General features: G+C 38.4%; 2 protein-coding genes across 6 annotated transcripts; one reads left to right on the top strand and one right to left on the bottom strand.

Moving 5' to 3' along the window:
- The first annotated feature begins 504 nt into the window (after positions 1-504).
- LOC121266855 (pentatricopeptide repeat-containing protein At5g46100) lies at positions 505-5,283 on the top strand. Of its 5 annotated transcripts, none has more exons than XR_005940928.1 (4): positions 506-643; positions 897-2,455; positions 2,651-2,725; positions 4,055-5,283. XR_005940928.1 is itself a non-coding variant. In XM_041170699.1 (3 exons), exon 2 carries the CDS (start codon positions 991-993, stop codon positions 2,434-2,436), a length of 1,446 nt encoding a protein of 481 aa, XP_041026633.1. In that variant the 5' UTR covers positions 505-633; positions 897-990; the 3' UTR covers positions 2,437-2,455; positions 4,055-5,283. The 5 variants fall into 5 exon arrangements, 3 of the variants coding, with proteins under 3 accessions (XP_041026633.1, XP_041026631.1, XP_041026632.1); XR_005940929.1 differs by having other exon boundaries at positions 4,218-5,283; XM_041170699.1 differs by lacking the exon at positions 2,651-2,725 and having other exon boundaries at positions 505-633.
- Positions 4,071-4,896, bottom strand: LOC121266857 (protein DMP4-like). The gene has a single exon (XM_041170700.1). The coding sequence runs from the start codon at positions 4,894-4,896 to the stop codon at positions 4,207-4,209; it is 690 nt and encodes a 229-aa protein (XP_041026634.1). The 3' UTR covers positions 4,071-4,206.
- Positions 5,284-8,151: the final 2,868 nt, after the last annotated feature.

The following is an 8,151-nucleotide window of genomic DNA, read 5'->3' on the forward strand; positions in this document are numbered from 1 at the left end:
GGTCAAGAACACCGTATGAAGAGCAAAATTTGGAAATAATGCAAGCATAATTCCGACAGACTGTATAAATTTGAGTTATAAAATAAATTTATTTGCAAGTTCTTTTATAGACACACTTGATCAGTGTTACACGTACATATAATTTTATATACACTATTATACATATCAATTTTATTTTATCAGTATTTTTTTTAGTTTGAATTTTAAATTTTAAAATTTTTAATAACTGAAACATCAATACTTTTTCTATATAATACGGATAAAAAAAAAATTATATTTGGAGCACTGGGCTGTATTTTATCAGGCAATAAGCTCTTGACAGAGTTATGTAAAGTAAAATTATAAAAAAAAATACAGATACTAGAGATGCTTTGTTTGATTTCAGTTTGAGATGCTTCTGGCCACGTCACAGTGGGCTTGGCATAACAGACAAGACTCAATTATTAGCAGCCCAATAACCCAGGTCCAGAAACCACTCTCAAGTCTTTAAAGCTAAAAACTCCACAATGCAAGCCCAAAGAAATGCCCCTTTAAAGTTTGAAGTCCTTTCTTTTGAGTTTGGGCAGCGGACACCACTACTCGAGTATGATGCTTCCGCTCTGCAGGTTAATCTCAAGCTCTTGGAGGGAAGTGGTAATTTCATGTAATTTTTCTTGCCTATGTCACACTGATCCGATATATGCACAACTACTTCCCTTTGTTTTCAAGTTTTCCTCTTGAAATCGAGTCTCGCATTGCCTTTATTTCGTATCAGGCTGCCTTTTCACTGCGGCCGCCATGTGCTTGATGGAATGGGCAACAGATCACGTGGACACACACGAACACATTTGTTTTTCTAATCTGGATGTTAGCACTGCAAAAAACTATTGCTGACAGTTTGATTAGTTCGTATACAGACTGTTTGGCTGGTTTTGGCGAGAATTTCTTGAAGATTGGGAAGCTCGCGTCATTTTGAAGTTTGGTGATATTAACAAGCGAGAATTCCCAGTAATGGGTAGTAAAAGTATGTTTAAATGGCCGAAACAAATCACACCTTCCCTAGTTGAGCAGTTGATACGGGCAGAAAAGGACGTACAGAAAGCTACTCTAATATTTGATTCGGGGACAGCTGAGTACGTTAATGGGTTTCGGCATGATCATAATACCTTTGGTGCAATGATCTCCAAATTGGTTTCCGCAAATCAGTTCAGACCAGCAGAGGAGCTCCTTAATAGAATGAAGGAGGAAAAGTGTAGTATTACCGAAGATATATTCCTCTCCCTGTGCAGAGCCTTCGGTCGGGTTCACAGGCCCCTGGATGCCATTAGGGTCTTTAACAAGATGGAGGAATTTCAGTGCAACCCCAGTGAGAGATCTTACATTACAGTTTTTGCAATTCTTGTTGAAGAAAACCAGTTAAAGATGGCTATAAAATTTTATAGGCATATGAGAGGCATGGGTATACGTCCTTGTGTTGCTTCCCTTAATGTTTTGATTAAAGCCCTTTGCAAGAACAGCGGGACAATGGAAGCTGCTTTTCGGATATTTCGAGAGATGCCCAATCGTGGTTGTACTCCAGATTCATATACATATGGTACCCTGATTAATGGGTTGTGTCGAGTGGGAAAGATTGGAGAAGCAAAGGAGTTATTAAAAGAGATGGAGACAAAGGGTTGTTTGCCCAGTGTTGTGACCTATACTTCTTTGATTCATGGTTTGTGCCAGTCTGGAAATTTGGATGAAGCTGTTGGATTGCTCGAAGAGATGAAGATCAGAGAAATTGAGCCAAATGTGTTTACCTACAGTGCTTTAATGGATGGTCTTTGCAAGGGTGGGCGTTCTTCACAAGCCATGGAGCTCCTCGAGATGATGATTAGCAAACGGCATAGGCCCAATATGATAACTTATAGCACTTTAATTCATGGACTCTGTAAAGATGGAAAGCTTCGAGAAGCTTTGGAGATTCTTGACAGGATGAAACTTCACGGATTGAAACCCGATGCAGGGTTGTATGGTAAGATCATTAGTGGCTTCTGTGACATCTGCAAGTTCCAGGAAGCTGCAAACTTCCTTGATGAAATGGTCCTTGGGGGAATCTCACCGAACCGATTAACTTGGAGCCTTCATGTTAAGATTTATAACATGGTGGTCCAAGGCCTTTGTACTAATGGTGATCCAAATCGAGCTTTTCAGTTGTACCTTAGTATGCGGACTAGGGGTATCTCAATTGATACTGGAACATTTGATTTTCTGATTAAGTGTTTTTCTAAGAGAGGAGACTTACATAAGGCTGCTCGCATCATTGATGAAATGGTGATCGATGGGTGTCTTCCAACTGAGGGAACGTGGAGTGCAGTTTTTGGTGGATTTTGGGATCGAAGGAAGGTGCGGGAAGATGCCGAGTTTTTGCAAGACAAGCTAATGAGTGAATTTGTTGAGCCAGAATTACAATTCTGAGCTTGAGTTTTATGAGTTAGTAAGTGCTCTTGGTCTATGGACTCTTTTCTTTCTAATCACATAATTTTTTGTTTTTTTATAATTAAAGCGTAAATTTACTGGCTCAGGATATTGTGTCTCCTTCTGAACTTTGAATTTTCTGACTAAGTTAAATTGTATCATTCATTCGGTCGATGAATAAACTTCTGAAGTTTAAATGCTGAATGCATTGTAGGATCTGTATACAAGAAGTTACATGAAGCAGGACAAATTTAGAGAATCTCTTCATTCCTTCTTTGGTGGGCTTTAGGTTTGGGAAAAATAGTTGATCAAGGACTTAGAATTGTGTAACGATGTGTTAGGTTTATCAGTTTTTTCTCTTCTGTTTCAGTCATGGTTCTCAAGGGTTTATGTTTCGATTCATCGTGATGCGGGGAATGTACCTAAATCTCCCAAAACTCAGCGTATGGAAATAAGCAAGCCTTTTCAGGTTTCTGGAAGGAGAATTTTGTTTCATGTTCAATGTTGAAAAGTAGTTGGAAAATATACAGAGGCAACTTAGTGTCTATAAAAATTTCATAATGACTGAGAGGGGAGGATGGTGGGACAGGTTAGCTGTGCCTCAAAGAATTCAGGGCACGTGCCTCAAGGGAGCACTATAGCCCATAGAGCTGTAAGGGAGGCTATTAGTTAGTGTTGGTTCCCCATGAGGTCTTAAAAAGGTAGTTGGGATATTCCCGTCCTTATCTAGTAAATAGTGATGGCATGTGTCATTGATCAATGGGAATGATATCCATATATATTTGTGTATATTGAATTCTGAAAATCAAATCTGCCTTTTCCGCACTGAGCTGAGAGCTAGCTTCTTGCTCCTTTTTTCTGAAAACCAATCTTTAGTGTAATGTATCTGGCATGTTGCTAATCTTGCCTTCGTACCTACTCTTTTAACTGCTATATTTTGTCTTTGATAATCCAGATTATCACTTTGGTATGTTTGACTATGGAAACGGCCTTTATGTTGATTGTATAGAGTTCCATGGATGAATGCGGTGAAATAATTTTCAGTGTCCTATTCTGTGCTTATGGCTTTGTATCGAGTATTGACACAGCCAAATTATCATTTTGTAAATACTTGTTTTTTCCTTTCTTTTTGAAAATTGCTATATGAACTATGAAGGTCCTTATTGGAGCAATTGTGAGCACACAATTTTCCCAACCATAAGATGTAATAGTAAATTCAAGAAAAATACTTCCACTGGCTTTTATGAGTTCTTGCATATGCATATACGTGTGCATGTGAATTTTGATTTACACTACTGAGATTCCGTCATCTTATTATTTGAACTAAAATTTGGAATATCCTTCAGTATTGAGTCGTTGTTTTACTCAAGATTTTTATTAATTGCAATTATCTATGACTAAAAAATTATTTATGTTCAAACTCGCACTGCACACATTGACATCTCATTATTTGCTTTGGAATGGTAATTCTATTCTAAAATCCTATCACAATCCTTTTAGTTTCAGTATGCTCAAATGCATGTTTGATTTTTATGGGGAGTTTCGATCACCTTACACTGTCAATATTAGCATTGACAAGCATGAACAGGACATTTCCTTAATGATGGTTCAATTGCAGGGAAACATTAGGAATGTACTTCAAAGGCATGGAAGTTGTATTAAAGCCCAAAAGTTCTAATACAACAGTGCTTGTGTTGTGATTCACAATTAGTATTCTATCCCTTGAGCAATGCTCATGGAGATAGAAGGCCTATAATTGGTGAACTTTTGTTAATTTACAGAGAGGGGGAAGCCAATTCCATGGCGCTCGGTAGGAAACACAACAAACATCATACTGCAAATGACACCAATTCCTACCGGCAGTCTTGTAAGAATCTCCTGGGTCGTATATGATGGCATTGGGAAGAAGCATCTCACCACACTCTTATCAAAGAGAGCTACAGCTACGAATACCAGTATTGACATGAAGGCATGCATGAAATCTATGAAGCGCAGCTGGTACTTTGCAGCAAGTTCAGGTGAAAGCTTGGCTGTTCCATCAATGACCCACAGGCCCTGGAAAGTGGCAAACCCATAACAAACATTTCCCTTTTTGTCCTTGAAGCTGTCTGTGAAGCATAGTAGGAAACATGAGACCCCACAGAGAGTCACAAGTGCAGCAGTCATGAACCGGCTGACTGAGTCACAATTGCCTTCATTTGTGAAAATTGGTGATAGAAGTTGGAAAGCCAGGACTGATCCAGTCGGTAAAAGATTGGCCAAATGAGCTGTGCTCTGAAATGTCTGGCTAATGGCTTTCTGTATCGGTGTTTTCTCCTCTGTTTCAGATCCATCTTGCAAGAGTGGATGTTTTGATTCATCGTGATTCTTGGAATCAGATTGTACCTTAATCTCCATATCACAGAATCTTTCACTTCTCCTTTCCCTTTGTTTTGATCTCATATGGATTTGTATCAGCATTCATTCAGCATGCCTCTTGTGAGGCACAGCTTTATAAGAGTTGAAAGAAAGGGAAGCCGAGGGGGAGGCAAAGGCTTGGGAAGGTTGGTTTGGCATGCCTTGCAAGAAAGAGAAACCAAGACAGCAAACTGAGATGAGGATAAAGAAAGCTCTCTCCAGATTTCTGGGAGGTAAAGTTTTCTTTCATGGGGAATGCAGAGTTAGTAGTTACAAGAGTTATAGAGGCCGTCTAATGTCTACAAAGTTTTAGTTACCATTATGAAACTTGTAAGCTTCCCAAGGGTCGGTTCCAGTTATCCAGAGAGTATTGTTGCTTGTTTCAGGTCATTTGTTTTGCTTTCACGCAATGAATAAAACCGGGCTTTTTGGAAGAACTTTGCTTTGTAAGTAGTTTTTAGAGATTTTTGTCAACCACCCCAGCGTTTCGACTAGGAATTTTTGGTCAACCTTGCCATCCCATGGTAGTAGCTGAGCTGAGACCATCATGGATAATCACACGTTCTCCATTGTCTACAATAGACAGAATTTTTAAAAGATGGGAGCTAATTATTTTTCAAGAAAAAAAAAAAAAACACAAATGGATATGAACAAGTCACGATCGACCAAAGTTCCTAATTATCCAGATAATAGTCTATACATTGGGAGTTGGGAGGCTGCATTTTCTTTTTCACTTTATTTAGTTGGCAAATTAAACCAGTTTGGCTGTATGGTGTATACTACGCGATTGGTTTCGTGAATCGTACAGGGAAGATCTTGCCTCTGACGTTGTCCACTACCTTAATAACAAACATAGAGTCGGTATATTTTTATGGAATGGTATCATCGGTCATTGACATCTCTTGTACGTCACAATTTTATGAACAGATATGAACGTTACCTAAAATAAAATAAAATTAATGAAATAAGATCATGTACGTGTCACACACTTTTATAGCCTTGAATTATCACCAATTTTACAATTTGTGTCCTGAACTTTGAAAATTGACAATTTACTTCCCGACTAAAATTTGACTGTTGAGATTATACCACGTGTCCTTTTTTAGTCTCTTTAAACATTTACATCTTAATCAAATTTGTAAGTTATCAAAATTTGATAGCTTAGGATGTCTGCTGTCAATCTTATTACTTTAGGGTTCTTTTTTTTTTTTTTTTTTTTTTTTTTTTTTTTTTTAAATGTCGGGGAACCTCTCCAAGGTAGGAGCTTTCGGATCCACCCATGCAGAGTAAATTCCGGTCTCATGTAACGCACCTTTGAAAGTTTCCCTATACGAAACTGGTTAAATCGCTGACTTTTCACTAGGAAGTGTGGCTTTAAAGAATTATTTGCATCCATGAGATGTTAAATCTTGGACCTTGAAGGGAGTGGTACTGCAAGACCAAGACCTTCACCACTTAGACAAACCCCTTGGGATTAACTTTAGGGTTCAAATTTTAAAAAAATGATAGTTCAAAAATACAAAAATATAGGTTACTAAAAAAAATATGGAAGGTGTTGTTGCATCATTTTTGCAGCATTGCTTTATTTTCTTGTGCAATAATATCATTTTAGATGAACTTATGAAAAAAAGATGTTTGTAGGAAGAATATTACTTTGAGAAGAAAACACACTTCTTACGTTCAAATTCTGTTGATATATATCATAGGGGTGATACCCGCCCCCTACGGGGCGGGGCCACCCCTCCCCCGCCCCCCGCCCCCGCATATGCGGGGGTGGGGAATTTCTCCCCGGACCCCGCCCCCGCCATGGCGGGGCGGGGTCCCCCGTCCGTTGGGCCGGGGTGCGGGGGTGGACCCCCACCCGTCAGCACCCCTCACCCCCATACTGGGCCTTAAATGGCCCAGAATCGGTTTTTGGGCCACTTTGGGCCCGGAATTCATTTTTGGGCCATTTGAGCCCATTATTTAGATTAAAAAGTATATAGATTTAAAAACAGGAAAATATATATATATATATATAATCATAGATTGAACTATTACGTTATTAACTAATTAAGTAGTAATCATCACTAAGACAGTAAGACACTATGCTAAAATATTTTGTTCACAATTATACAAATTAAGAGAACTAATAAACTATTACACTATTACAAACTCCTCTAAAAGAAATAAATATTACAAATTGTACAATTAACTATTGTAGCAACATTACAATTAATTATAAATTAACAAAATCATAATTTTTCAATTTGATCAATTTGATTTTGGGGTGGAGCCGTAGCGGTGAGTTTACTGAGTGGTGAGTTATGTCGATTGCTGTGAGACTGAAAATCAAGATCATAAAAGTCAATAAGTTATAAAACCTGAAATATTAATAAGTTAAAAATAAAACAAATTAGAATTAAAAAGTTATAAAGATGAAACAAAATTTTAAATGCAAAAAACAATTATGGAAGAAATTGTGCAAACCATGACAATGGTGGGTCCAATACAAAGTCATACTGCATCGGAGGTAGCCGTAGACGTCGTCTCATGTATCACTATAAGTATTAAATTTGAAATCAAATTAATGAATACCAATTAAATGAAAATAAATAAATTAAAATAAGAAATTATAAAATGAAATTAAAATAAATACCAGATCCAAACTGATCATCACTATCCTCCTCGACGTGGGCCTTCTCAGACTCAAGAATATCCAGAACATGAATTGGAGTTCCCTTGATCCAATTCTGCGTGCAAATCAAAGCCTCCACAGTGGCAGGAGCTAATGAACTCCGAAATGAATCTAATACACGTCCTCCCGTGCTAAAGGCCGACTCTGAAGCTACTGTGCTAACAGGGATGGCCAAAAGTGTGCGGGCTATCTCTCCAAGGATGGGACACTTCACGGCATTCACCTTCCACCAACTTAATATATCAAAATCTCGTGAAAATGGTAGAATCTCTGCTGTTAAGTATCTGTCTATCTCTAGCTGAGCCTCTATAGAACTCCGAAGGAAGGGGGTCTGCTCATACCTCTCACCCCACTCCAATCTACGTCTTTTCCCAACCTTGACTTCAGGAAACTTTGAGCTTGAGGCTGAGGGGGTAAGTGTAGGTGCCGCAATATTACCACCTCGCAGGGTGGAAAACTCATCAAATAATCTAGTAAGGATTTTCTGAACCCTTGTTGCAATAAGCTCTGCCCATACTTGCCCGTACGTAAGGCCCAATCCAAATATCATGCCATCCAACTTATACCTCGGGTCAAAGACGACAACTACATATAACAAAATATTAGCCTTCGTTAAATCTCCCCAATACTTGTCGTACTTT

Source organism: Juglans microcarpa x Juglans regia, chromosome 5S, assembly GCF_004785595.1.
Source record: "Juglans microcarpa x Juglans regia isolate MS1-56 chromosome 5S, Jm3101_v1.0, whole genome shotgun sequence".
In the NCBI taxonomy this organism is placed as follows: domain Eukaryota; kingdom Viridiplantae; phylum Streptophyta; class Magnoliopsida; order Fagales; family Juglandaceae; genus Juglans; species Juglans microcarpa x Juglans regia.

Coding starts and splice junctions, on each gene's coding strand:
- LOC121266855 (XM_041170697.1), top strand. CDS start 507: ATGCAAGCCCAAAGAAATGCCCCTTTAAAGTTTGAAGTCCTTTCTTTT. Junction 644..896: donor GAGGGAAGTGGTAATTTCAT/GTAATTTTTCTT, acceptor GTTCGTATACAG/ACTGTTTGGCTGGTTTTGGC.
- LOC121266857 (XM_041170700.1), bottom strand. CDS start 4,896: ATGCTGATACAAATCCATATGAGATCAAAACAAAGGGAAAGGAGAAGT.